Source organism: Helicoverpa armigera, chromosome 3 (genome assembly GCF_030705265.1).
Source record: "Helicoverpa armigera isolate CAAS_96S chromosome 3, ASM3070526v1, whole genome shotgun sequence".
Classification (NCBI taxonomy): domain Eukaryota; kingdom Metazoa; phylum Arthropoda; class Insecta; order Lepidoptera; family Noctuidae; genus Helicoverpa; species Helicoverpa armigera.
This window is the reverse complement of record NC_087122.1, coordinates 10,262,077-10,289,670: the sequence shown is the minus strand read 5'-3', so window position 1 is coordinate 10,289,670 and position 27,594 is coordinate 10,262,077. Positions and strand designations below refer to the sequence as shown.

The window sequence follows — 27,594 nt, the reverse complement described above, 5'->3', positions numbered from 1 at the left end:
CAATAGGTAGTACGCCCCGGGTGCCACCCGATGCTACGCCGCCACTGATTGTCCAATCCTTAGACTTCGCTTGTTTTAAAATTACCAACAAGTAAGCTGTAAGCCCCCTAGAAAACAAGGTTCTGTAGATCAGGTAAGATGGGTTTTTAATAAAAGTAGTTCGAGGCGAGGCAAAGTTGGACGAAGTAAAATTTTCCGCTCTTATGGACCCTCCACACTCTCCTTTTTACTTCAACTTCCCAAGTAGTGTAGGGGAGGCTCAAGAATACGTTACAAAGTTACAAAGTAATGACGTTGGCAAGTTGGCAACATTGCCGTCATGGCTGAACGAAACTGTTGACTATCTGTCAATTTTGTGAAATCTTTTATTTTCGCCATGATCAGGAATAGGAATTTGTGAGTTGTGGTTTTGTAATGGATAGTGTTCAATAATTTTCTCATGAGTATTAGTAAAAATTCATCATGAACGGGTTAAGTTTCAGTGAACTCTGTTGCCTGTTTTGTTGTCCACCATGCCCGGGGAAAATCGCGGCTAAGCTCGCATTTCTGCCTCCAGAACCTACGTATGCATTCACACCTGATGAGACAGGATCAAAATTCACATTGACGCTGACCGAACGAGCAGAATGGCAATACTCAGAACGAGAAAAGGAGAATATCGAAGGCTTCTACTCGAGAACTACGAGAGGCAACAGAATAGCTTGCCTCTTTGTTCGGTGTAGCCCCAATGCACGCTTTACGATATTATTTTCACATGGAAATGCCGTAGATCTCGGTCAGATGAGCAGTTTCTACTTAGGATTAGGGACTAGAATAAACTGTAACATATTCAGCTATGATTATTCTGGTTATGGTGTGAGTGGTGGAAAACCGTCAGAGAAGAATTTGTACGCTGACATCGATGCTGCGTGGCAAGCGCTTCGGACTCGGTATGGCATCAGCCCAGAAAACATTATATTGTATGGACAAAGCATTGGAACGGTACCAACAGTGGACTTAGCTGCTCGCTACGAAGTGGGAGCTGTTGTGTTGCACTCTCCACTCATGTCTGGTATGAGAGTTGCCTTCCCTAACACCAAAAGGACATGGTTCTTTGACGCTTTTCCCAGGTAAGTACCTCCTATAGTTTTAACATTATTTCTTTTTATCTATCTTCAGTTGTTATGGTGACTCATCAGTAGGAATGTGTAATGTAGACGGTATGTGTAACTGTTTGGTACAAAGTGTGCTGGTTAATTATGTTTAACTAATGGATAACTAATTATAATTAATTAAAATTGACACTCATTAATTTTAAAATAAATTGTATTAATGTGGGTAGTAAAATTTCCAAAATGTTATAATTTTTTACGATGAATAAAACAAACTTGTATAGGAAGAAAGTTAGGAAGGCACTTAAAAAAAAGTTAGATCAGGTGTAAATCAGGTTGATACCTGAACAAAATTTGAACACTATTCTACCAACCTTAATGATTTTATAATTTTTGTAGTTATACTACCAGCATGCCACTTCAATTATCTTGGAAATTATTAGACTTACAAAAATTATTGAAATCTTATTATAATTAAAAATTTTAATTAATAGAATTAGTTAATTAGCTTTGAATGTGATGATTAATCAAAATTTTAATGAGAATAAGGATACCCTAGTATTTACTCAGTTTCAAACTATAAGAATATGCATATTAAGTAATTATTTTCAGCTATATATTTTTCTTTTCAATAAAACATTTACACTTGCATACTTTATTGTACCTGATTTCTTATAATGAAATCAAGTCTGACAAGTTATGTAACATAATCATAATCTTGCAACATTTTTAATTAATCAGTTATTTTGACCTTGTTTGTATTACATTTTCTCTTTTCAGCCGGTTATCACTATTTTTATTTTATAGGTATTGGGCTAATTAGTCTTGATAAATAACATAAATCAACCCACATAATTTCATATCATTTACTAAAATAGCTATAGTCATTTGTCATAGAGTAAAATACAAAAAGTTAATCGTTAATAAATGTTGTGTAGTAGAATATTATTATGTAGATGCCAATTAAATGTTTTTTATAACTCAATACACCACATTCTCAGTTATAAGTTCAAAACATTGAACATCATAATAAAACAACAGAGTTGATTCACACACAAATTATCGCATTATCAGTGTTGTGGTACTGATTTTAGCCTGATAACTTTATTTGTAATACGTACGTTAGTTGATTGCACAGCATAGATAACATCATTAACACAATATTTAGGACATTTTGCTACTCATATTTGAAATTATTGAGAATATAACTCATACTCATAAGTCAAGGAAGGCATCCATAAAAGCGTTGTTTATTATGGACATTACCACAATGCTGTACTCAATGTTTTTTTTTTTGGCGAGTGACCTCAATAAAAAAGAAAAATTGGGTGTAAAACAGTTTTATATTTCACTACATTTATGGATTTCCTATATAAATTAGAATCATAATGAGTATTCGGTTATGCATTTGAGTTGTTATGAGCCTACTTGGAGTATACTTACTAGACGAACCTATAGATGAATGATTGTTGTTGTTTTACTAGAACGGAGCAAAACTACAACATTTTTGAGTTTTGTATTTTAAACCCTCGTTCACTATAATATTTATTGATTTGTAAAGCGCACTTATTAAAAAATGGGCCATTCAAAAAATATTTTATTGAATGGTAATGTACTGTAACGCATTACGGTTTTATTCGCTAATTTGCTCTTCAAGTAGATATTCTATTGCATGTATCTAGTACAAATAAACCAATATCATCAAATCCTGTTGGTAGAAAGAAACCAAGTAGACATAGTATTTTTCCAATTGACCACTTTCGCTTCAGTTGTTGCTTACTTAGTCAGCCCTCAATAACCATTTAGCGTTGAATTGCCAGCTGTCTTTTAGTGCACGTAACGAGTAGTTTAATACGTACATACTTAATACTTGTAAACTGTTATAACATCAGCTAGTCGATCCAGTATTTTGATTGCGTATTCATTACTTCAATATAATGCAGTCGACCAGTTGGCTGGAGTCTACAGTGAATCGCCTACGTCACTTGATACCGGCAATCAGCTTTTGTTATTCATTAAACATTTTGGATGTGGCATCTTTTGAGAACGCCACTTACGAAAAATCTATTCAGTATAAGAATATAAAAGAAGCAAGATTCACGTCTCTCTCACAATGACGGCGCTTCCAATAAACCTATCAGTTCGACAGCTAGAAGCCGTGGATTTCGTAATAACGACGGGAACTTGCCGGTCTAATTTTACCCGACTGCCGAAGTATGTTATGATGAATGACTGGATTGAGTAACCGTATACAAACTCAGGTTCAACGTAGTAAAAACAATGTTGAGTATAAATACTTAATTGCTGAAAAATCCACACACTTTAGTATAAAGACTGACTGCACCATATTCATACCATACGCCAATTACGCATCCAACCTGTTTGCATCTATATGATCCATATTTATAAAGTGAATCACGAATCATCAATAAGTATCGAATCATCACGTCAATAAGGCGTTGAGAACATTCATATACTGTAATTGTTTATTTTTTCGTAAAGAATGATGATGCGATTAAGATTCATTTCTCTACTCAAGTACTCCGTAAAGGCAATCGTCACATGACCACGATAATGTTCATGAAAGCGTGTCCAATTCAATTATCAAAGTTTCTTTATAATCTCATAAACGGTTTTTGATCGTATAGAGGACAAACACCTTCATGCCTGTCCGAGGCTATTCTACTGATTTAGGCTATTGATTGAACGTTAATCCTTCTTAAGTCTCAACTCATTGTTGAAATGTTGTTAGCCTTTCGTAATTTACCAGACCTTTATTAAACGTTTAGATTTAACTATTATTTTTGTTTGCAGTATCGACAAAATTCCAAAAGTAACCTCTCCGGTTCTTGTTATTCATGGAACTGAAGATGAGGTGATAGATTTTTCGCACGGACTAGCGATTTATGAACGCTGTCCTCGTGCCGTTGAACCATTATGGGTGGAGGTAACGTATTCATACATGACATGAATGTATTATTTACTAGAAAATCCTGCAATTGCTAACATTCGCTCACATTTCAGGGCGCTGGACATAATGATGTTGAACTTTTCAATCAATATTTAGAGAGGCTGAAGCGTTTCGTTTCAGTGGAATTGCTCAACTGACAAAGACTGCCGGCCCCAGGCCAGACTACTCAAGGTAAATAATTAACGTGATTATTAAGCCTTTACTTGATAACAAAATAAGTACACCAAAATACAATGAATTCATAAAATTCTGAAATTTTAGGTGACGACCAAAATCCCGCATCGACTCTGAGCTCCGGCACTTCTAGTTCAGCGACAGAGAGACTCCTCTAGCTAGCGGGGGCCGGGCCCAGCCGGGCCGGCCCCAACAAAAACTCAGCGAACGCTAACGGCTCCGTGAGTCCACACAATTATAAGGAAAACAATAAAACAGACAATAACGAAACAGGCTCTGCCGATCTGAAACCATCCGTCGCGCATAACATCAGCATAAACGTGACCGATACTGACTCGCCCACATGTGTGCGAAGACGGATACATTTGCGATCTCTTAGCGATGTGACCCCAGCTAGTCGCACACATACGCCGCGAGCGCGCTCCCACTCAGAACGGCCGCGAGCCTCCCCAGCGCCTTCCCCGTCGCACGCAGCACCACAGTCGCCTGCGATCGTGTTGCCCGCGCCGGCAACCACGCCTACTGTGTTGCTGCCGCGGATCGTTCGTAGCGAGCGTTCATCACCTGACGCCTCGTCGCTTGCATTGGACGATGGCACCGAACCTCGTTTGCGAAGTCGTGATCGCTCTGGCAGCGACGCCGTTTCCGTCCTAGGAAATCCGTGGCGCAAAATGAGCGAAATCGATCTGAACGCTGGCGATAGCCGTGGTCGAACCGCTGGCCGCGGAGCACTCGATCCTTGGGTTAGAAACCCCACATTGCGCCCCAAAAAGTCACTCGACCAACCAGCATCCCGTGAAGACGTTGCTCGCGCGGCGTCTGACTCAGAGCAAAAACGAGAGGTTCCAACCGTTAAAAGAGGTAAGCTCGAGCGGCGCTCGCCGGTCGTATGCGAGACGTGCGGCAACGAAAGCTGCGAGTGCTGGCGAACCAGCTGGGCCCGGCAGGCGCGCGCGGCGCGGTCGCTGGGCGCGCAGTGCACGTGCGACGCGCGCTCGCCGCGTCCGTCGCCGGCGCGGCTGCGGCCCCGCGCTCCTCCGCGCGCTCTCTCCGACGACGAAGAGCGCCCGCGTCGACTTTACAAGTCTGCTTCGCAGAAAATGATATGCACTTCAGTCGATGGTGACAGAGTTAAGAAGCTAGCGGATCCTCTGTTGGAGACCACCTGTTGAGGTGACGGACGTCGACATAGTGTGAGGAGCCTGCCCGCGCAGCCGCGTCGCGTTTGCCAATAGGGAGGAATCGTTTTGTGTACGGTGTGTGTTGTCCCTTTTTGATGTACGAGTATTATTAGTGCGAATTTTGTATCCCTTTAGTGTTAAGATTTCAAAATTTATTATTGTACTGTATCATAATATTTGATAAATATAAAAAGTATGCTCGTTTTATGATATGATAATGAATGTTTTTCATGAATATTGTATAATTATCTTTTACTTCGAGAGGTTGTGCGTAATTAGATATTCTACATCATTTGAAAGAATTCTTTAAAAACAAAGTTCAATTGCAGTAGTATTTCAAAAACAGTTGTAACTACAAACATGAAAAAAATAGTTAATATATATAGTCACTGATCTATTATTTTTTATTGTCACAAAAAACTTAACGCACAATACCATGGTAAATCTCTTACATTTTCACCAGTCCGTAGTACATCTTCCATAAACTGTAAATATATTTAGATATGAATTAAACATATTAATTATAGTTGTTATATAAAAATCTGATTGTAACGCAGAATACTAAAGCATATTTAAATATTAAATCGATTTAATAGGCATGATCAGTTTCTATCTTAACATTCCACGAACATGTTATAATGAAATCCAATTAGCAGATTTCCTTTGATGCTCCCGATCATACAGTTTAAAAGTATGACAAATTAAAAACCGTTATTGGAAGCAGCTTTGGGCGTTATTTTATCGTCATTAATCGTATTTAGTACTTATCATAATATGACTTAGACCGTACGTGTTTCAGAATTAAATAACATGTTATTAAAAGAAAGCAAATTGTAATTCTTGCAAGGATGAATGTTCATTTAACCGGACCTTCAATTTCTCTCGATGTGGTATTATAAAATTGTATGACATTACTGCTCTGAGTAGGTAGGTAGTAGGTATCTCATATTACCTTCAAACTAGATTACATTATTAAAATGAAGGATGCTGTTATGTGATGATGCGCACCAAAAGAAAGTTGGAATTATTCGCGTGTATTGTTCTCAAGAATTCATATTCTAATGTACCTATCCCTAAGCGTTAGATATCTGCTTGTGCCATCCGTGTAATACACGGTTGCTGATTTATTTATATAACCAAGAAATGAACTCGTAGTAAGGTTGAGTGGAACAATACTAAAGTACAATAAATCGTAATAAATTGGTATCTTCTGCAGGTTACTTCCGCACTTAGTTTATTGGTCTCTACAATGATCGAACGTACTGACGTCAATGTATCAAATTATCAATACGTTTGAATAAAATTATTGAACGAGCTCGGTTGGGAACATTTTATGGTGCGTGAACATAATTGTTGACCATACATTCATTTTTGAAAATAATACATACGTTTTTGGAAGTGAATTGTAGGTACATACCTAATGAAGAGAATTACATGATTTTAAACAAATATATATAACAATATACAATAACAATATATATATAACAAATATATATAACTTGGAAATACATCGCCTAAAAATGACTAAATCAAATTAGAATCAACCTTAAAAGGGCTATAGATCTTGGACTCCGTTCATAACTTATTAGGTTGCCAAGCACTGTATCTATGAATTAATGATGATATGATTTTATTCACGTCTGTAAATATTCTCATGTTTGTATAAGATTTACACTCCAATGTTGTTCTGCAGCGACAGATAAAACTTATTATAAAACAACAAATTTCTAGGAATCGGGGCAGGTAGTTTTTATACAACTGGTACCAGTGTAAAGTCAGATATCGTTTTGTTAACTTCTTCAACACCTAACTATGTACTGAACATTTGGGTTTAGTGATATATGCGCAAGCGCAAGAATTGTTTTATTCGAATTGTAGCCACGCATGGTATTTCATCTTACATTTATCGCATTATTATTAAGCCCTAAATGAGTGAATAAATGCAGCAATGTAAAACGTTATATAAATCCATGAATGATAAAAGGTCAGTCGATAAGCGTGGTAGTACATGCAGATTGCCGATAAAAGTTAATGTGTTATCGATGAGCCAGGCTTTTGCTGGTCAGTCACGGACTTAGTACCTACATTTGCATTTTAATACAACTGTATACGAAAGTTCCTACTTCAAAATATCGAAGTGCCAATTATGTATGTAGCTACTTGCTAATATGATGGCCGTTGCTGGGTCTTATACCTAAAGCCTTAAGTCCAATCCTGACAAACTTGTTGTCCAAACTGCGCATGCTAGGCCTAAAATACTGCAACAGGCAACTGTAATGTATGTTAACCGGCCTCCTAATTGCTGTGCATAGCTGACTTCGTAATAAACTTCGATAGCTACCTTTTAGTGAAAGTTTGAGTATCAAAGAAATAACAAGTCCTAACATTGATAATTTCCAAATTGATTCTTTTGTTTTTAAGACTGTACGGTAGACCGCACATCAGTGGTAACTGTCATGCACCTTAACTCAATAGTAATAAGTACGATTTTCCTTTAAAACTGTTACCACTGACCTGAAGTTGACTGTACCTAATTCCTACTAGCGTGACATAATCATATTAATTCAAGCGTGTCGTTTTTATTACGCTTACAATTTGAGAAATTGCATTGCAGGCGTACAATGCCGTTATATGGCTGTTTGGGTCGGTTATCAGCAGCATACAATTCATAAAATCCGTTGATTAGACTACACCGCTCAAAAATAGCAAATAAAACATAAGCAACACGCATGCATAGGAAAGTCTGGAAAAAAACATACATAAGTAGTATCGCCGCCTCGCTTGATCGTTTGCGGTAGCTACTTGCTTTCTTCTCACATCAGAATAAGTCATTTTTCTTCACAGTGCCAAACAAAGTCTTATTACCTAATAGTCACAGATTAAGTTCCCTATAAATAACATTTTCAAGGGGTTAAACTTGAACTAACTTTTCGCCGTGATTATTAATAGGAGGACGTGTCTCGTAATATTATTACTATAACATGTAACTCTTCAACTCAATATTTGTAGGAATATCTTGTTGAATACAAAGCATTAATAACATAGTCATACCTAAATAGTATCCATGTGATCCCTAATAGAAAATGAAATCTAACATCTGACTACTTATGTATTATTTAGTTAATTCTGTGTTTATTTCGCAAATTATGTATTGTTCATTACTGCTAGTCCAATGTACGCTCACCTTGTATCCAAATTTTTGAGTATTCCTAATTAAGCTCGAAGGGTTATCAAATCATTTTATGTAACTATTATCATTATCGTTTTATCTTTAGGATGATGGAATCTATTGGTGGTTCATTCAATAACATTTTGACTGCCTCGATCTGTGTACAAAATTGTTGATGATCATGACAATCTTTGGAGTTTAAATAGCGTGTCCCTTTGGTATACTCACCTACCATTTTATTGCAGTCTTGATGTCGTGTATGACATACTTTAAAATTTTGTATTCATTTATTTTTGCGTAGAAGAGCAGTACTTAATTTTTTAATTTAGTTTTGAGCTGAATGTAATGTTTAGATATAGGTAATACTGGCTCAGTTATAACTAATGATTCTATGGTGTGTCTCACACCCCTAAAATGTTATTTGATCATTTCATATAAATGTGTCCAATTTTATTGCTGTAACGGTCACTTTCTAAAAACGAAACGGTAGAGAGCACACGCGTAGGTAAACATTGTGACACATCTACAAAAGCACATGATAAAAAAGAGATGAATTTCGATAGGAAGCCATAATTATACGAGGCTCGATGTTGACTGTAAACCTCATCTTAACTTATAGGACCGCTTACTTAGTGGAGTGTAATAGATTTTAAAACTTGACCAAGTAAATTATTGTGATCTGATGAGTACCTACTATTTTTTTAATATTTTGTTTAATTTTCCAATGCCTGTTATGAAATATATCTAAAAAATTTAAAATTAATTACTTTGTATCTGGAGGAACTAAAATTTGCCGTTGAAATGGGTTTTTGGCCCAACTCGAGAACTTTCTGCCATGTTCCTTCCCATCGCTAATCGCTATTAGTTACTGAAGGACCTACGATGGTATGGTTGCGAAATGGTAGACAGTTTAAGTTTGAGCCAAAATTATACCTAGGGCCAACGTTACGGTATACTTATAATCAAATTAGGTAGTTACATTATATTGACATGTACCTGCATATTATGTAGGACCCAAAACGCTGTTCACATTGTAGTGCCATTACCTCACAAGTTACACCTGCCCTTAAGGCTGCGGTTCCACTAAGGCGGAGACGCGCGGAGCGGTGAGGAGACGTATGGGGATCGACCAATCATATTACATGAAATCCACATCTCGTCTTTTGCATGTAATGTGATTGGTCGATCCCCACACGTCTCCTCTCCGCTCCGCGCGTCTCCGCCTTAGTGGAACCGCCGCCTAAACAATGTAGATCTGCCATGTACCTATTTTTCGTTGATTTGGTCACAAATTCATAAAAGACAAAAGATGACAGAAGAATGAACTTTAGGCCCCTTACCTATTCATTAGAATTGATTTATCAGGTGTGTCTTTAAACAAATGGGGAAAGTTAATTTACCTAAAACTTCATTTACCTATTTACTCTTTTTCTAAAGCGTCAACAAACTTGGCACGAGATATTAGAAAAAAAAGGCATTAAAAATTGAGTCTCACGAAATATTTACTCTTGCATTCTCCATGAAATATTCTAGAAAATATGTGTCAAAATTGTTTACTTTTTAGGGCAAAAGTAGATAAGTACTTAGACCCGTTTTTGACATGCCTGCCTATTTACCCATACCTACACTTAAAAAATGTGTCTGAATGATTATGTAGGGAGGCAGTTCAATTTATTAATATGATTGGTATGCATTGGATAATGGCAGTTCTAGCATGAACTAGCGTGTGTAACATTAGGTACCTTACTCATTATGTATCCAGTTTGAAAGAAATATGTAGGTACCTACTTGTTTTAAGAATGTACAGGAAAAGAAGTTTATTTGGTCTCGACGGCTATTTTATGATTATATATGAATGTTATCTCTAAATTGTACAATAAGAGGTAATTTACTTTTTAATAAATTAATTAAATTGCACATATCTGAAATCTTTTGTCTATTATTTAGGATCTCCATACTTCATTAGTAACAGGCCTGCCTTTGTCTAGATTATTCATTTTATTTGAATAATTACATTTGAACAACACCCTGTTAGTTACTCCTGTCCAATCCTGAGCACATTCAAACAAGTTTTAGAGTTCTATAGATAGTGTTCGCTAGCTGCACACCTAGCCTACCTAGATTCTTTTAAAAACTACCTACCATACATAGGCAATATGGTATTCACTTTTTAAATAAAAGTCATCACTTTTTTAAATAGGTAGGTACCTAATTTATTGATATTTTTTATTAAACCTCTACACAATCCCACTACTTATCTAAAGTAATAGTATACATAATTGTCCTATTTTAGAACTCTATTTTTAATTGAGATCACTGAATCTATGTAAATGGCAATAAATTACACTTTTGCAAGATACAATTAAACAATTAAGTTAAAGGAATGTGAAATACCCCATAATCACAGGTTGCACTATGAATATTATACAAATTACTAATTATTCATCTTATATAAACTACATCCTGCCTTGCTCTATTTGCAACATTGTGGTCCATTTTGTATGGAGACACTTGCAAAAGTAATTATATTTTTGTGATTATAAATTGAGCCACCATATCTGCAACTGTTTTCGATGATTTCAAAACAAATGCATGGTCTATATTTACTTCTGTCATGGGGATTTCTGGTTGGCATTTATGAAGGTCCTCCATGTATGATACTGGAGCCCAATTGTCATGACTACTATAAATTACATTAACAATGTGCTTTATTTTATTTAATGCATCAACATTCAAACTTTTCACTCGATCCATTTCATTGTAAGCTAAAAAAAGTATCTTTTCTCCAACATTTTGATTTAAAAACTTTAAAATGAGTTTTGTGTAGTGTGAAGGCAATGAGTTTATTTTTAAATACACTGCTATCAAGAAATTAACTATAACTGTTGGCAATACACTTACGAGAAGGTACAGAAATATTAATACACTGTGTATTTTTCTTAGGTAATTATTAAGAAAAATGCCATTCCTAGTTTCTGCCATTCGTTGCAATGTTGGGAATAACAGATTAACAGACTTAACCCGCATCGCCAAATTTTCATTATCATTGAGTAGTTCTAAAATTAACCAACTTCCAATGGAATGACCAATTAAATGTATTTTGCTTTGTTTATCAATATAAGTATTGATAAGTTCAAGTTTGTGCTTAAGTTGACCGTCAAGGTGAAATAGGTGCTCTTGACCTTTCAGCATATTGGACTGTTCATCTGGAACTACATCGTGACCCGCATGACCTAAAAATAAATAAATCAGTACATCAGTAGATTTATCGGCAGAAAAAGTCTAATAGGAAGAACATTAAAATTTGTCCTCACACGGAAAAGGCTGAAGGTTAGATTCAATAAACTACAAAAGTCTACTCTGGCTGATTACAGATGTTCCTTTATTATATTTTTACACAAATGGAACTATGGGAATTATAAAATGTGAATAAAATTTACTAACCTATAATGCACAAAGGCAATCCTGTTGATTTATATAATTCTGCGCCAAATTCAATGTAGAAATCTGGAATACCTGGGTTTCCAGTGATACAAACAATGACATCCTTTCCATTACAGTGAAAAGGATCTCCATAAGTAATTATATGTGTTTGCACATGGTTTAGAGTCAAGAATTCATTCTTCATTTTAACGTGCAAAACGCGTCGTCGATTTACACAGACACAATATCGCAGGACAATATCTTAGTGATTAGAATACTTTATAGATTGTTACGTAGGGATCATATTTTATGATAGGTACCTAGCGTTCGCTTTATCTTTACGATACAAAGTAACTATACAATCATAGGAGGGTGGGATTGCAGAAATAACGAGTGTGTTTCTTGAATTATATTAGTCACTAAAAAATAACTTATTTTACGAGGACTATACATAATAAATTAGATCCATTTCTATTTTCTATGAAAGTTATGAAAATTAAAACTCAAACAAACAAAACATGACGCGGTGACAGTGACACTCGTGATTACTTGGACGTAGTTATGCAGAAACGTTCCAACCCACAAGTCACCCGAAATCGAGTTATTATGATTGAACAGCCTAAAATTTAGCATATGGTTATCTAAACTCAATATAATTCAACAATAAAACCTCTAGTACCTTTACTAGTTAGAATAAAAAAGAATACAACTGAAACGCGTAAATGCATAAATCTCAAATTCAAGTTTAATTTGAGATATAAGCATTTACGCGTACAGTGGGTTGGAACGTTTCTGCATAACTACGTCCACTTATGAATGAATGACATGACAAGCAAACCAAACACCACAGATTAATTAAGCAAGCACACAAAAACAACCAAGAAGCTTTAATTGGAGTCAAAACAAATACGAGACAAACGTCCCGATAAGTTTTAAACACAAGTGTACTGTACTTGTTTTTACGAAATATATGCGAGCTATTTGCATTGGCTATTTGAGGTCAACTATACGTTGCGATACAAATCGCGGCAATATCGCAGGGCCGGGCCCACAAACTGACGGATAGACAGCTGACTGACGCCTGACTCCTGACAGTGACACGAATGCAGGAACTGACACACGCAACGCACGTGTGTGAGCGAGAGTCAAAATAACACAATTGCGGTTATGTAGTTTATTATTTTATGGTCCAAAACCATAATTCAATCATGGCATCTGATCATGAATTATCACCATCTCCAGGCAAAAAGAGACGAAGAAAAAATAATTCCATCACGGAATCTGGAGACGAGCTATCACCGTCATCACCACCGGTAAAGAAGCGAAAAGAAAATGGTATAGAAGGTGAAAAGTATTTGTCTAAGGAGGAAATAAATACAGATTCTGAATCTGAAGAAAGTCATGCTGCGGTACCGGTGAGAAGGGTGCAAAAACCTATGAAACTTGACGATATACTAAAAGATATCGACGATATTAGTGAGCCATCTTGTATGGATAGAATACTTATGTATTTAGGAGAACTGAATGACGAGGACTATTTCTTCATGGAGGTAAATTGCTGCCATCAATATATACTAGTCCACTGCACCTATGCTACTGTTGCAAGAATATTGCGCAATTTTTGCAACAGTACTCCTTTTGAGTAGGCACTTAACTAAAGTTATACCAACTTCTGATAAGACTATTTCATTAAATGCCATATAACACAAATAAACATCTGCTTAAAAGAACAAGTCAATTTATTTGGTAAATGTTATTATTGTATCACATTAGTTAAGCACATTTATATTATTATTGTATCACATTTATATTTAAATGGTGTAATGTTTTGTAGGATGATTTCATGAAGCTACCTCTCATAAATGAATTAATAAATAAAAAAGTCGTAAAGGTTGTTAAGCTAAGTGCCTACTCAGACAGAGAAGATTTTATTGTTTATCGTTTGTATTAGTGTGCCAGTTTCCAAGGACACCTTGTTTTAGAAAATAAGGTTTTAATAATTCTATTCTAGTAAAGGATATGGAACGTTTGTTGTTTTTTTTTTTCAGACACTGGTATATAAATTGCACGGAGAAAAAATAACATGGGAACAACCCTGGTATCAACAATCTAACTCACTCTCTAGGCCACTTAAAGATAATAATAATGAAAGTGAACAGCAACCATACAGGACGGACACAATATGTAAAGCTGAATCAGAGAAGATTCAAGAGAATTGGGATGAATTCAGAAGGGTATGAAATACTTTAATGAATAGGGTTTTTTTTAATATTCATAATTTATGTACAGATTGTACAGAATTATAAGAATGTTAAAATAATGAGGTGTTTTATGTGCAATTAAATATTTTGCCTAAACACACAGCTCTCTTTAGCAGCTTGATTTATTTACTGAATTTACAGAATATAAGAAATATTTTATACAATCTGTTTTGGGCAGCTGTATGGAGTTCCAGATAAATTAATTTGCTTGGCTCGTTGGAAAAACAAAGATAAAAGTCGGCTTCCAAATACACCTGTTGAGTTAGCAAGACGTTTTGTTGTTGCTTATTTGGCCCGAGGACTGGAAAGAACAATTTATCAAGTTTTCAGACATATAATGACTTATTTTGGAGGCTCCAATAAAGGCCCTTACTCTGATGTTGAAGAAAAAATCATGAAAGTTTGCTTTACGCACCATCCCAACAACTCTGTAACATTGTTGTCTAGGGTTTTATGCAGGGAGCCTAGAGGAATATACAAGAGATTAGAGCAACTATTTCAGGGTAACTTATATGATATCATTAATATTCTTATTGTAATAGTTAGTTGTAAGAAGCATAATTTATGTAACTACATTGCAATCTGAATTTCAGGAAAACCAGAAAAGAAGAAAGTAAAATGGACTCTACCACTAGCTACTAAACTTCTTAGGTTACTCCTAAAATATACAGAATTACCTCTTGAAGATTTGAAGTACAGAAAAATTGATAAATCTGTTTGGTTGAAAATTGAAAAGAAATTTGATCATCATTATATTCACATACAAGCATTTTGGTATGCATATCTTCATGTTCAAATATTCGTCAAAGAGACTTTGAAAATAAACAAATTGAGGAGACAGGTATTCAAAAGGTAATTCTTATTTCAATTCCCAGAATTCACACCATCATAATCATCATCAATCACCTTTACACTAATGACCCCATTTGATAAAATATGATAATGACTAGGCAACACACCTTTATGTACTTGATGCTTACAAGTGTTTACTGTCAGTTACATCAATCCTGAAATTATTTTTAAATTAAATTGATTGGTGTCTTTTACTTTACAGATTGAAGTCCTCATCTTATGAAGTTTGGACTGACATTCGATGGAAAGATTTAGTGAAGCAATTTCCAGATGGAATGACACATAGGTTTCTATATGCAGTATCTCGACTAGTAGTTTGCAAAATACCTGGGTATTTAAAAAAGCCTCTACCTGATATTGCGGATCGCGCCTTAGTTAAACTCCAGGCAAAAAAGTTTCGTAAGCGTCGTCTCAGAACGCTACAATTAAACGAAAATGGAGAACTAGAAGAGGTGAAGTACAGTTGAGACAAAGGTTACTAATAAATATTAGTTTTTTAATTTAATATTTCTTTTATTTCAAGGTCAATGCCCGATTTTGAGTCTCCAGGTCTATATCAAATAGGTAGGTAGGTAACTGGCTGTGTCACGCAGTTTGAACTTTTTCCAGTACCCGGACAGAATATAGCTTAGGTATGACATTAAGGTTCCTAGTCTAGCAACTCAACAGCTAAATAATTTTTCGTATCGGTTCAGTAGTTACAAACAAAAAAATAGAACCAAACATTGTGCTACCTACCAATATACCTCCTCGACCCTAATCGCAGTTTTTTCACACAATGAGAGATTCTCTTTCATTCTTTTCCTAGCTGGTGACTAGATGGCGCTGACCTAGGTACGTGAATGCAAGGAACGAAAAGATTCCTTATCAACGTCATAATTTTCAAGTCGTACCTATAACGAAACGTTTTTGTGATCACCAATAAAAAATAGGGAATAAAAGGAGAAAAGAAGTCAGTCAGATTATTATAATGTACCGAGAGATTTTAAAAACAATTCGTCCAGAAATCTGAATTTCTTGGGTCTCATCGGCACAGTTTTTCTTTTAGTCGGCTAAGGTACACTCACGTAGTAGGTACAACGCCATGTATAACTTTTTGAGAACTTTTTTTTCCATGTACATTTCCAAGCCACGTCGTAAGCCTTCAACTCACTACTCACGGTGGGAGCAGAAACTTCGTCAACAATATTACCTATGTATACCTAAAATAAAAGGTATACCTATGCATAGATGTTTTAGGGTTACCCCAGCGGGGCCCAGTAGGGCCAGGGCCTGCCGGGGCTGCGGGTTGTTCGAAAGAGATACCGCGGCCCTGGTACATAAAAGGCCTACGACGGCTTTTAGTCAGTAAGAGTCTGACACTCCCTCACCGCAGCTAACCCACAGCGGGAGGGTCATTTGATGATTTTTAACGTCGCTAAAAAAAAAGGCTTTAGTGTTGATTTATATTAGGCCGGGCCGTGCCGTGTCGTTTGTGGCCCTGACGGGCCACGGATCATGCACTGTGTAATATAAACTGCTTCATACAAAATTATGTACGTTTCACATCCGTGCCCCGTAAGAGCCACGTACACGACACGCCCCGGCCTAATATAAATCATCCCTTATTCCAATAATATAATTTCGGGAAATGACAACACGAACGAGGGAGATAAATCAATTTTAATGGCATCACTGTGTGCTGTGTGTGTGTTGCGCGCCGGCCGGCTGCAGCAGTGCGCATTTGCGCAGGTCAATAAAATTGCTGGTTGCAGTCAAAGACTACATAATATAACTTTATGGTTGCATTTCTGAGCCTACATCAAAGGCCTTGATTTAGGAGTTTAAATTGGGCTGTTTTTCACACATACCTACATACAATTCTTCACATTAGATTATTTTCCAGCGATATTGAAAAAAAATACGATTTTAAAAACCTTCCAAGCAATGAAGGGATCATCAAAAATTATTTCGAACGATTTGAAAAACATACTCGATAGCGACGATGAGTTACCAAGTAACTACCTGTTTTAAATCTAATTTTCGATTGTAATGCATGTCTTGTCAAAAAACATTAACGATGTTTCGGTATTTTCAGCCGAATATGTAGATTTGCCCCGTGTTCCCGCTTACCTGAATGAAAAACGCTTTGACAACCCACGGCAGCACCACAGAACTAAAGCACCTAGTAATGAACAAAGAAAGGATCCAATAAGTAGAAAAATCATATCTGATGGATATTTAAACAAGAAAGATATGTTCTGTTTACAATGTCTGGAGCCAGCAATTGGAGAAGAAGTTCTAATTTGGTTTTTAAACTTCCTTAAAACCAAGGATTTACAATCAAATTTTACATTTCTTTCTACCTGTTTAGTACCCAGTTATGTCTCTGGTTTAACCAGTAAAGCTGCAGTGGATTGTGCCGAGGGTAGTCTTAGATATAGGCTAATTTCTAGTAAAAGACAATAAGTGTAATGGTAGAAAAGATTCATGATTATATAGAATATGTATTTCATTATTTATAATATCAATATTTAAACCAACTCTAATTTGATACCAATATGCAATAAAGTGGGTGTAAAGATAGACTACTTAATGTTTTAAAAATACAGGAGTTATACATAACTATATTTATAATTTATTAATCTGGTGTGTACAAAGTGTATACAATGAACAGTTGGAGATATTTATTTTTGCAGGCTCTCTAAAAACCCTTTAGAACACCTCAATGACTGCTGGTAACACTTTTCAAAACCTACTGCATCACTGTCCTGGAAAAAAATACAATGTTAATTAATAACTTTGAATAACAGTCAAATAAAATCAATTAAATAGTAATTAAACATACATAGTATGGATCTCTTATAATTCTATCACCCTGAGGATCAAAGTCACCAAAGAGAAGGAGTTTCGCTTTACTTCCTTTCGGAGCTCGTTTTGAAAGATCCTTCATGTTTGCCTCATCCATACCAAATATAAAATCGTAGTGGTTGAAGTCTTCTGTAGTTATCTAAAAAAAACATTATGTAAACATTAAAATTCTTGACATTAAAATATTCAAAGAACTATAGCATTATTTTATTAATATTTTACCTGTCTAGCATGGTTGTTATATGGAACATCATGCTTTTTCATAGTGTCTAAGGCTCTCCAATCAGGTGGATTGCCAACATGCCAGCCTCCTATAGCAGCACTGTCAATTTCCCATTGATCACCCAATTTCATGTCATTCACAGTTTTTTGAAACACTCCTTCCGCTATGGGAGATCTACAAATATTACCTGTAAAATTTCTTTGTGTTTTTAGTCTGCTATCAGTACTCATAGTCTGAGTAGACTGATAGCAGATTAAAAACCTGTAAAATGGAACACATTATCAACTCCTGGCTTTTAATTGTCTTGTGGAAATCTTAGTTCCTTTTTGTTCTATTCATAACCTTAGCCGATATGGACGCGTAATCTCTTGAGGTAAAACTTATACATTATCATAACATTATTATAGAAGATACATTTAAAATGTGAAATCACCAGTTATAAGTTCACATTACCAAGGCAGATGAATAACGCCTTTTTCTTTTCCCCTGACATATTGTCCTTATTTTGTAAAATGCAAATGCACTTATCACCTTGACTCTCAATCTATATTAATAAAGAATGGAATGGAAAAGTGGAATTATTATACTCAACAGCTGACAAACTATTTTGACATCTTATCCATGCCATAATGACAATGACATGACGGAGAGTGACATTGACATAGTACTCATAATCGCTTTGCTCCGCCAAAAAAACTTGCAAAACTAATGTGTGTTTATGGTAAGCGGCACAGTAAGCGCGCGGGTCACATCGATGAAGTACTCTGTGGTCACTCTTCTCAGCTTTAGATCGTCAAAATTGACATTTCAATTTCACATTCACATTTGCTTGATTTGGTTTTGCAACTTGCAAGCAACGCCGTCATGAACGCTAAGCAAATGCAAAGATTTATCTATCCATAAGTACTAAATTATAACCTCCAGGACATTGGCAGCACCCAGTATGTAACATTTTATCCGCATAGAAGAGGGGTTCTAAATTATTGCAAGAGTGGCGATGAAATTTTTGAAGCACCATCAGGATCGGATAGCACAATTCGTTTGAACAGAGAGCACAAGACTCATCACTGGTCAGATTTAGTACATCATACGCCTTCTTTCTATGTGATCACAAGGTAAAGACAACAAAATGTAAACATTTTTGTCAGCTTCTGGGTGGGTAGCATTTATTGACAAGTTACATTTCTTTTTAACATTATCACATTTCTTACAGCCATAAATAATATAAATATTCATTTTATTTGTACCATTTCGTTTGTGTTTGTTTGTTATTATATTCTGATAAAGGATTTATATAATGTATGGGAATTTTGGTGATGGTTGTAAAGAATTATGTTTGGTAGGTACCTAATAATAAATTGATCTGATGTTTCAGTTCCGTCATTCAATGAAGAAATTAGCTTAAAAATTATGTTTGCATCACACGAAAAAAATGTTAGCAAAAAAAAATTTCAGAAACCAAACATTCTCAGAAGAAAAGGTAAGGTTTCTGCACCGAAACCGAACATATCCAATAATTATGAATCTCCAGTAGCAATATCTGTTGTTGGGCCGGCTCAAGTGGACAAGACAAACATATCCAGTGGCCTGGACAACATTTTAGGGTTTGATGAAACAAACACAAATGAAGCAAAAACATGGAAGCTGACATTAACTGACTGTGAAGACCAGAGTGGGTTGACAACATTGGAGACTGATATAGAAGCCAATTTAAGTAGCAATGCTATTACAGAAATAAATGGTGAGTAATCATATTGAAATCATAAAATAAAAATACACTTTATTCCTACTTTCATAACTAATTATTGAATAACCTTTTATACTTATTGGCTATGTACAATAACTGAAGACTTAATTTTGAATATATGTGTGTAAACATGATATATGCATTTATTCAGAGTAATATATTTTATTAAAAAATATAAATAATTTATGTTTTCAGGTGTAGCAAGAAGTTTAGATAACAATTCACTCAATATTGAATCTTTTATAAATAGTGATGGCTGTATTGAACAGGTATGTAGTAATAACAAATAAAACCAATTTACAAATTATATGTACCAATTATTTGTAAATTACCAAAGAATTACATATTATGTAGTAAAATTTGAATAAATGGATTTGATTTTGGTCTATTTGGACCTATAAGAAATTCCTCTATTATTATTATTCATTAAAGTTATTATAATCTTAGATATCTTTTCAAACACACATTGGCACCTTATATTCTTTTGCAGGATCAACCTATAGTTTATGACACCACTGAATCAATGGAAAATAAAACTGCTGAAGATAAAACAAAATGGTGCTTTGATGTAACTAACAATTCTATGAATATTATAACAGACAATGGTAAGCATAAAATTATGAATGTAATACCTACTACGTACTGAAACTTCTGATTTAATAAGTTTAATCATAGCACTAGCTATTGGAGTAAAAATTACACATGTTTGCAGGTTGTGTAAAAGGTATTTAACAGTTTTGTGTGTATTTTCTTTCAAATTCTATGAATTTTAATGCTTGTGTTATATTAGACAAGTCTAAAATAGGTGCAGAAGTAATTTAAAATTGTATTTACAGGTAGGGAGGAACAATCAAGCAATATAGAAGAAAAAGTAGATTCAGTGGTTGTGTTACCCCCTGTCACAGAGACAGATCAAAAAGTCAAGGATGTATATGAGCAAGTGTTCAAGCAATGGTCTGTGTTGGCAACTCCTACACAAACCATTGCTGTTGATTGCTACTCAAATAAAGCTGTCAAGTATAAGGTATTATTGTAAAATTATTTGTTGATTATGTACTTTTTATGATGTGGATTTTTTTTCCATAATTAGTAAATGGTACTGTAATATGCCATTACATTTCAGTGTGATCATCCGAATTGCACTAAAGGGTTTTGGAGTGAAGAAAGGTTACGTAAGCACAAAAACTCGCACAACAGACAAGTATATCGTAATCCGACTCAGATGACTTACGAGTGTCCCGTCAAGAAGTCAGCCGATGATGGCACTGAAGAGAAATGTCCGCGGATCTTTGAAGTGAGGGGAGACTTACTCAAACACTTGGAGGAAGATCATACATTGGAAGATGCTCAGTATAGGTAAGGGTAGCTGTAAGACAATTCAACATTGGGTTAAGCCTGCCACCGTACAGAGTTTACTCTGTTTTCTGTGTATTAAAATGTATTTATGTGCAATCCCTACCTAATATTAATGCGAAAGTAACGCTGTCTGTCTGTTATGCTTGTACGTCTAAACCACTGAACTGATTTTAATAAAATTTGGTACAGAGATAGAGTTGACCTTGAGAAAGAACATAGGATAGTTTTTATCCTGGACTTTTGAATAGTTATCTTGGAAACGCGATATAACCGAACACGACGCGGGCGAAGTCGTGAGCAGAAGCACAAAAATTCCTTAAAAAAAATTCTACCTAGATTTTCCATTTTTTTTTCAACTTCATCTTACATTTAAAGTTGCATGGGGTGACGTGATATACTGGTTGGTGCAGATGCGTGGTGTGCGGGCGTCGCTTCTTCTGGGCGATGGGCCTGCGCGCGCACACGGCGTCGCTGTGCGCGCGCGGCGGGCTGGCGTGCGCGTGGCCGGGCTGCGGCCGCGTGTTCCGCCTGCCCTGCCGCCTGCGCGAGCACGCGCGCGCGCACACCGGCGACCGCCCCTACGTCTGCCGGTACCCGGTGCGTATGCATTCGCAAGCTAGTAATGTCATTACCATCTGTCATGTCTTCCCAACTATGTCATTTTTGATTTAATAATCTACATACATTTACGACTGAAACATAGTTGGGAAAGGCTAAGCAGATGGATAGATGGTGTTTTCTGACATTGTTTATTTATTATACAGGAGTGCGGCTGGGCATTCCGTTCGGCCAGCAAGCTGGTGCGACACGCGCGGCGACACACGGACGAGCGCAAGCACGCGTGCGGCACGTGCGGCCGCGCCTTCCTGCGCCGCGAGCACCTGCGCGAGCACCTCGCGCGCCACCACCTGCCCGCAGCACGCGCGCCCAGGCTCTGCACCCACCCCGGTACTCTAGCCTACTCTCACTCTAGCCGCCTTCCTGCGCCGCGAGCACCCGCCACCACCTGCCCGCAGCACGCGCGCCCAGGCTCTGCACCCACCCCGGTACTCTAGCCTACTCTCACTCTATTCCTGCGCCGCGAGCACCTGCCACCACCTGCCCGCAGCACGCGCGCCCAGGCTCTGCACCCACCCCGGTACTCTAGCCTACTCTCACTCTATGCCTTCCTGCCGCGAGCACCTGCCACCACCTGCCCGCAGCACGCGCGCCCAGGCTCTGCACCCACCCGGTACTCTAGCCTACTCTCACTCTAGCTGCCTTCCTGCGCGGCACCTGCCACCACCTGCCCGCCACGCGCGCCCAGGCTCTGCACCCACCCCGGTACTCTAGCCTACTCTCACTCTAGCTGCCTTCCTGCGCCGGGCACCTGCCACCACCTGCCCGCACGCGCGCCCAGGCTCTGCCACCCCTGGTACTCTAGCCTACTCTCACTCTAGCTGCCTTCCTGCGCCGTGAGCACTGCCACCACCTGCCGCAGCACGCGCGCCCAGGCTCTCCGGTACTCTCTACTCCTTTATGCGCACTCCACCTGCCGCAGCACGCGCCCAGGCTCTGCACCCACCCGGTACTCTAGCCTACTCTCACTCTAGCTGCCTTCCCGCCGCGAGCACCTGCCACCACCTGCCCGCAGCACGCGCCCAGGCTCTGCACCCAGGTACTCTAGCCTACTCACTCTAGCTGCCTTCCTGCGCCGCGAGCACCACCACCTGCCGCGCACGCGCCCAGGCTCTGCACCCACCCGGTACTCTATACTCTCACTCTAGCTGCCTTCCTGCGCGAGCACTCCGCCGCCGCATCCAGATGCTGCCCCGGTACTCTAGCTCTCTTACTTTCCTGCGCCCACCGCCGCCGCCCGCGCACGCACCCGGTACTCTAGCTCTCACCGGTTCCTGCCTCTGCATCGCGCGCCAGGCTCTGCACCCACCGGTCACCTAGCTGCCTCCTGCCCGTGCGCAGCCTGCACGCGCGCCCAGGCTCTGCACCCACTCTACTCTCACTCTAGCTGCCTTCCTGCGCCGCACCGCCACCACCTGCCGCAGCACGCGCGCCCAGGCTCTGCACCCACCCCGGTACTCTAGCCTACTCTCACTCTAGCCGCCTTCCTGCGCCGCGAGCACCCGCCACCACCTGCCCGCAGCACGCGCGCCCAGGCTCTGCACCCACCCCGGTACTCTAGCCTACTCTCACTCTAGCCGCCTTCCTGCGCCGCGAGCACCCGCCACCACCTGCCCGCAGCACGCGCGCCCAGGTTCTGCACCCACCCCGGTACTCCTGCGGTCTTATACTATCCCGTCCCGTACAACGACTCACAAAGTTGATATGTCTCTGACGTCATGTGAAGGTCACTTGGCTTGCCATCGCACCATGTACCTAAAGGAGATTGATGCATGAACTTGTACATCCTCCCAATAGTAACCTAGACAAAGATAAACTTTTATTTATGTATTGTCTCTCGAAGAAGTGTAAATAAGCTAAAAACTGCGGGTGATTTTTTAAAATTTGTTTTCTTCAACTCATTTTTTATTTTACAGGTTGTGAACAGTCTTTCACGAACATGAGTTCCTTATACATGCACATGAAGAAAGTCCACAGAAAGAATGAAAAAACTGCCGTCGCGTCCAACGCTGAGGATCCATCTGCGGCTTTATGTGAAGTCGAAAACAATGTTTATTTGGTGAGAATTCGATTCAAACAGTCTTTACATACATATATGTCACTTTCGTTTTGTCAAATATAAAATCTTATTTCAAGGTCACATTGCCTGGCGAGATGGCACAGGACACCACAAAGGACGCAACACTCCACGTCGAACTTGAAGAGAAGCAACCTGAAAGCTTCGTAGAGGACGAAGTGTCGACGGACAGCGGCGCGGGGGCGACGGAGACGGGTGCGGGGGGCGCGGGGGCGGGACGCGAGTGGGCGGGCGCCGGCCGAGAGTGGCACGCGGCTCGTACACACTGCACGTGGCCGCTGTCACGCACACACCCACACTACGTGCTCGATGATGACGTACATGTGAGTCCATGTTCTAAATTCAAATACACTGTAGACTAGACTCCATGTAACGTCCCTCGATTTTACGACAAACTCCCTGAAGCGTCGAAATCAGTTGGCTTTAGTTGGTTTAGCTTGTTTTCCATACACTATCTATATTTAATGCCAACTCTTCATCTAGATACTGAAGAGTTGAAGAGTTTGTTTGAACGCGCTAATCTCAGGAACCGATTTGAAAAAATATTTCAATGTTAGATTTCCCATTTATCGAGGGAAGCTACTTTCTATCTGGTTTCAGAGGTGCAGAGGTTTCGGTTGAAACCGCTGGCAGAGGCTAATAACGCTATAAAATGAACAGTCCCTTCATTGTTGTTATATAGAGCTTACACTGTAATCTGTTTTGATTTCTTTACTGCCACTTTTAATTTACAGAAAAAGGTTTTAACTGTATGAAGGTAATCATGGCATCTGTTGTTGACTAGGTGGAGCGAACAGAGAGCTCCGGCAGCGATGTGTACACAGTGCGTAGCGATCTGTTCTTACACGGGAATGTGCCTATCGACGACGACAGCCAGTGAGTATTTTCTTATGATGTAAGCTATATGTACATTTATTGAGTTCATAGGTTCGCCTGGACATGGGTGCAACATCGCCAATTACCTACTGTTTGCATTGAAATAGTATAAATAGCCTACAAAACTATGTAGAATCTGAGACTATTTTTGCAACGATCTGACTCAAGTTGCAAGTTGACGCATGTACGAATCACTACCTTGGTGGGACTAAAGCGTTTGTCTTCTCAATAGGTTTTTCAGAATATGGACTGAAGTCATGACATAAAATGAAAGTAATACGGATTTTATCGCGGTTATATTATATTATTTAAAAGTAAAAAAGTAGTTTTATTTAAATGTCTAATATTCGCGTAAGTGTCAGAAATCAATATAATATCTACTAAATAGTGTACGTGTGTGTGTGCAGGCAGATCGTGGGTGCTTCGCTGTCGGTGGCGGGCGGCGCCACGCTGGACTCCGACCTGTGCCTCATCGACGCCCATCCCACCATTGATCTCATGCAGGTATGTTACTATACAATAAAGACATCTATTTCATGATTATACCTCATCCTTACAAGCAAAAAACTTTTATAAAAAGTAGACATCAGGTCTAAAACTCGAACAATAAAGCCAGATATTGGTTTGCTGCGTTGCAGCAGTACAGTACATGAGATGCCTGAAATACTTTTTTTTTAAGTACCAAAAGTTCATAATCAGAACTTCTTACACATCAGCAACATAAATATAGCGTATAAAAAGCAACTGCAGTTCATTGATAAAAAAAATTCAAGATAACTAGCCTTCTTATTATTTTAGGAGGAGTTAATGTACGAAGACGCCGCGGACGAGTCGTCTTTCAGGGTACTTCTCATGAACGGGGAGGAACTCCCTTAAATCATACGATTTTACAATTTTTCAAACTGTGCCTCTCCAGTAGATTTTATCTATCAGTGATCAATTTCATAAAAAAACCTTTGAAGAAGTTAAAACGGTTTAAAACTTATAAAAGAGTGTGATTGGAATTGATTATTTAACAATCATACAAATATAATGATTGTATTTCATATCACTCAAATTACATACTCAAATTCCAATTAAAATAATCATGATTGCTAATTGAGTTCAAAAAGGCACAGTTTCTAATGATTACAGTAGGTAAGTTGACTTATAAAGGCTGCTACAAGCGAGTCATTGTTATAGCTATGTTAAAGTAATCTATTATATCACTGCGAGTGATAATGTTGCCAGGTACATTTCAGTAAGCATTTCATCGGAGTTATTGTACTGAATCAGGCCTTCACTAACCTAACATCACATGGCAACACTGATGAAAGATGGTCTCAGTGTTGTGGAGCGAAGACCTAATGTATTTGTCAACTACTCGATGATCTCGAAAATGTTAATGTAATGTTTAGGCTAAATAGCTATATTATATACGAAAGACATGATTTTTTTAGTCTTAGGGTGCAATATTTTCTAATACTTTGATGTGTAATTGTTGAACTTAAGCCACAACTTTTGGGCTATAATTTTTCGAATTGGCTTCCTGATGAATAATCATTATAAAATGTAATTTGTAAGGCAATGTGAGGACGAAATGTACAATAATATTGTTCGTATTTAAGTAGTGCTAAGGAATCATTTGATAGGAGAAAATTAACCGCACACTAGAGAATAATACCCGGATTAATAATGATTCGTAAGTGTTCATATGAAAACGTTTTCAGTAGTTTTTCATTCTTTAACTATTATTGAGCATGATTATGTAAAACCTATATAGTAAGTTTTTAAGTCTCGTTTAGACAATTCTCTTTAAAATTCAAATGTTACATAACAAGTTAAATAATTATTGTCTTCACTAATAAATGTAAGATGTAGTAAACTTTAAACTTCTAATTGGGTAAACTTTGCTCACTCAAAATTTCTAAAGTAAGTAATGATCTCTGGAAATGCCTTTTAGATGTAAGTTCGGTAGTGAATTAGTATAAAAACTGAATGTTTGTGATACTATGAGTGTTTATGAAATAACCATTAATGTCTAATTAATGTTAATTAATCGCTAGATGTTAAGTACTCGCGGTTGTATTTGCCGGAGCATGTTACTTACTCAGTTAGATATCTTGTACTCTGTGATGGGAAAATGACTATCCCTAATAGAAAGTTCTTGTTACAATAGTATATAACTAAGAGGAATGAGACAGCAGTAACCCTGTGCAAAATCTGTGCAAAGTGTAGCGCGTTTGTTCCAGGCGCCTCGCAATCTTGTTTGTCTGTATGTCCTGTCGGTCGTCGGCGCCTCGAGCTCATACTTAGTCTGACCACCTTCGATTGTATATAAGAAGTTATATTTTTGGATATACAAGGTAAATGTGAGATTGCTTATTTTTTGAGACTGTTGTCCAAATTATGATCATGAAATCGTTTTGTTGAAATTGTATACTTGGATGTATGTAGATGTATTTCAAAATTATTTTTATAAACAAGTTTTATTTTGGTTGTTAATATTTTTGTTTTGTTTAATTAATTAAATAAGCCACGAATAAGTGTAATATTTGCTATCACAGTCCGCACAGTATAGATGTACTAAGTCAAATTTTAATTAATCACATATCAATTATTTAGTTTTGTTATATTAATCATAGTTTTAATTGGTTGCTTTGTGTTTAATTGTAGATTTTGCTATATACTAGTACCTAATAAATGTTTTTTTTGTAATACATTTCATAGTTTTATTTTATCGGTT

The 27,594-nt window shown here is 37.7% G+C and overlaps 6 protein-coding genes across 6 annotated transcripts in view; 3 read left to right on the top strand and 3 right to left on the bottom strand.

Moving 5' to 3' along the window:
- Window positions 1–17,179, bottom strand: part of LOC110378530 (ornithine aminotransferase, mitochondrial) — a 93,544-nt gene extending 76,365 nt beyond the window's left edge. Inside the window, exon 1 of the mRNA XM_064043640.1 lies at window positions 17,176–17,179. The gene's annotated coding sequence lies outside the window, so the exon portion shown is untranslated. The remainder of the gene's footprint in view (window positions 1–17,175) is intronic.
- On the top strand, window positions 262–10,514 carry LOC110378569 (alpha/beta hydrolase domain-containing protein 17B). Its single transcript, XM_021337891.3, has 5 exons — window positions 262–396; window positions 477–1,109; window positions 3,906–4,038; window positions 4,116–4,233; window positions 4,324–10,514. Exons 1-4 carry the CDS (start codon window positions 377–379, stop codon window positions 4,197–4,199), a joined length of 870 nt encoding a protein of 289 aa, XP_021193566.1. The 5' UTR covers window positions 262–376; the 3' UTR covers window positions 4,200–4,233; window positions 4,324–10,514.
- Window positions 10,775–12,361, bottom strand: LOC110378568 (lipid droplet-associated hydrolase). Its single transcript, XM_021337890.3, has 2 exons — window positions 12,031–12,361; window positions 10,775–11,819 (listed from the first exon to the last, which is right to left on the bottom strand). Exons 1-2 carry the CDS (start codon window positions 12,212–12,214, stop codon window positions 11,110–11,112), a joined length of 894 nt encoding a protein of 297 aa, XP_021193565.2. The 5' UTR covers window positions 12,215–12,361; the 3' UTR covers window positions 10,775–11,109.
- Window positions 13,097–15,627, top strand: LOC110378567 (uncharacterized). Its single transcript, XM_021337889.3, has 5 exons — window positions 13,097–13,559; window positions 14,058–14,243; window positions 14,449–14,773; window positions 14,864–15,122; window positions 15,325–15,627. Exons 1-5 carry the CDS (start codon window positions 13,194–13,196, stop codon window positions 15,587–15,589), a joined length of 1,401 nt encoding a protein of 466 aa, XP_021193564.3. The 5' UTR covers window positions 13,097–13,193; the 3' UTR covers window positions 15,590–15,627.
- A 392-nt stretch (window positions 17,180–17,571) lies between the features above and the next one.
- Window positions 17,572–18,811, bottom strand: LOC110378571 (low molecular weight phosphotyrosine protein phosphatase). The gene is made up of 4 exons (XM_021337894.3): window positions 18,649–18,811; window positions 18,195–18,382; window positions 17,950–18,111; window positions 17,572–17,872 (listed from the first exon to the last, which is right to left on the bottom strand). Exons 1-4 carry the CDS (start codon window positions 18,686–18,688, stop codon window positions 17,789–17,791), a joined length of 474 nt encoding a protein of 157 aa, XP_021193569.1. The 5' UTR covers window positions 18,689–18,811; the 3' UTR covers window positions 17,572–17,788.
- A 114-nt stretch (window positions 18,812–18,925) lies between these two features.
- LOC110378566 (myoneurin) lies at window positions 18,926–27,570 on the top strand. Its single transcript, XM_064043638.1, has 13 exons — window positions 18,926–19,310; window positions 19,571–19,936; window positions 20,138–20,211; window positions 20,433–20,547; window positions 20,779–20,966; window positions 21,066–21,298; window positions 21,709–21,895; window positions 22,063–22,246; window positions 23,833–23,975; window positions 24,053–24,316; window positions 24,778–24,869; window positions 25,277–25,373; window positions 25,668–27,570. The coding sequence occupies exons 2-13, from the start codon at window positions 19,606–19,608 to the stop codon at window positions 25,743–25,745; spliced, it is 1,986 nt and encodes a 661-aa protein (XP_063899708.1). The 5' UTR covers window positions 18,926–19,310; window positions 19,571–19,605; the 3' UTR covers window positions 25,746–27,570.
- The last annotated feature ends 24 nt before the right edge of the window (window positions 27,571–27,594 follow it).

What these genes read in the sequence shown, in the direction of transcription:
- LOC110378571 (XM_021337894.3), bottom strand. Translation starts at nt 18,688, where the DNA reads ATGTCAGGGGAAAAGAAAAAGGCGTTATTCATCTGCCTTG. An exon ending in GGCGTTATTCATCTGCCTTG is followed by an intron (nt 18,383 to 18,648) that starts GTAATGTGAACT and finishes GAAATTTTACAG; the next exon opens with GTAATATTTGTAGATCTCCC. An exon ending in ATAACAACCATGCTAGACAG is followed by an intron (nt 18,112 to 18,194) that starts GTAAAATATTAA and finishes TGTTTTTTTTAG; the next exon opens with ATAACTACAGAAGACTTCAA.
- LOC110378569 (XM_021337891.3), top strand. Translation starts at nt 377, where the DNA reads ATGATCAGGAATAGGAATTT. An exon ending in ATGATCAGGAATAGGAATTT is followed by an intron (nt 397 to 476) that starts GTGAGTTGTGGT and finishes GAACGGGTTAAG; the next exon opens with TTTCAGTGAACTCTGTTGCC. An exon ending in TTCTTTGACGCTTTTCCCAG is followed by an intron (nt 1,110 to 3,905) that starts GTAAGTACCTCC and finishes TTTTGTTTGCAG; the next exon opens with TATCGACAAAATTCCAAAAG.
- LOC110378568 (XM_021337890.3), bottom strand. Translation starts at nt 12,214, where the DNA reads ATGAAGAATGAATTCTTGACTCTAAACCATGTGCAAACACATATAATT. An exon ending in ATTGCCTTTGTGCATTATAG is followed by an intron (nt 11,820 to 12,030) that starts GTTAGTAAATTT and finishes ATTTATTTTTAG; the next exon opens with GTCATGCGGGTCACGATGTA.
- LOC110378566 (XM_064043638.1), top strand. Translation starts at nt 19,606, where the DNA reads ATGTTTGCATCACACGAAAAAAATGTTAGCAAAAAAAAATTTCAGAAA. An exon ending in GTGATGGCTGTATTGAACAG is followed by an intron (nt 20,212 to 20,432) that starts GTATGTAGTAAT and finishes ATTCTTTTGCAG; the next exon opens with GATCAACCTATAGTTTATGA. An exon ending in TCGAAAACAATGTTTATTTG is followed by an intron (nt 23,976 to 24,052) that starts GTGAGAATTCGA and finishes TCTTATTTCAAG; the next exon opens with GTCACATTGCCTGGCGAGAT.
- LOC110378567 (XM_021337889.3), top strand. Translation starts at nt 13,194, where the DNA reads ATGGTCCAAAACCATAATTCAATCATGGCATCTGATCATGAATTATCA. An exon ending in ATTGGGATGAATTCAGAAGG is followed by an intron (nt 14,244 to 14,448) that starts GTATGAAATACT and finishes TGTTTTGGGCAG; the next exon opens with CTGTATGGAGTTCCAGATAA. An exon ending in ATTAGAGCAACTATTTCAGG is followed by an intron (nt 14,774 to 14,863) that starts GTAACTTATATG and finishes TCTGAATTTCAG; the next exon opens with GAAAACCAGAAAAGAAGAAA.